General features: G+C 58.7%; 1 protein-coding gene across 1 annotated transcript in view; it reads left to right on the forward strand.

Annotated features, from left to right (window-relative positions):
• ETH_00041760 (DEAD/DEAH box helicase, putative) overlaps nucleotides 1–427 on the forward strand; it is a gene marked incomplete at both ends in the record, with an annotated part of 3,279 nt that extends 2,852 nt beyond the window's left edge. The window contains one exon of the mRNA XM_013375132.1: nucleotides 254–427. Within this exon, the coding sequence (XP_013230586.1) occupies nucleotides 254–427 (174 nt within the window). The remainder of the gene's footprint in view (nucleotides 1–253) is intronic.
• Nucleotides 428–504: the final 77 nt, after the last annotated feature.

A 504-nucleotide genomic window follows, 5' to 3' on the forward strand; every position in this document is an offset into this window, starting at 1 on the left:
AGTCCGAGTGTTTCTGCTACAGCTTTCAGCGCAGAGAACTGCCATCTGCGCGAGAGGTGCTCGAGGCAGCAGTGAGGGCCGCAAACCCTAAACCCTAAACTCTAGGCCTAAACCCTAAACCCTGGCTCAAAACTCTCAACCCCAAACCCTAGTTTGAAGCCCCAACAAGGCAGCCACGCTTGCCTCCCCCCTCCCAGGGTTTAGGGTTTAGGGTCTAGGGTTTAGGGTTTAGGGTTTAGGGTTTGCGGCTCAGTCTCTGGGGGCAGCGCGGCAACTGGACCAGGTGCAGCAGCAGCTGCTGCCTTTCTTTTTAGCTGCTGCTGAAGATTTGCTGCAGCGGGCAAACAGAGAAGGAGTGCAGCAGCAAGAAGTGCTGGCGAGGGCTTTGGCCGTGGCTGCGGGCCTGAAGGTAAACCCTAAACCCTAAACCCTCGGCGAGCAGCAGCGGCGAAAAGAGCGGCGTGCGCGCTGCTGCAGCTGCTGCTCCTGCTGCTGCTGCTGCAG

Source organism: Eimeria tenella, genomic scaffold (assembly GCF_000499545.2).
Source record: "Eimeria tenella Houghton genomic scaffold, Eth_scaff2544, whole genome shotgun sequence".
In the NCBI taxonomy this organism is placed as follows: Eukaryota; Apicomplexa; class Conoidasida; order Eucoccidiorida; family Eimeriidae; genus Eimeria; species Eimeria tenella.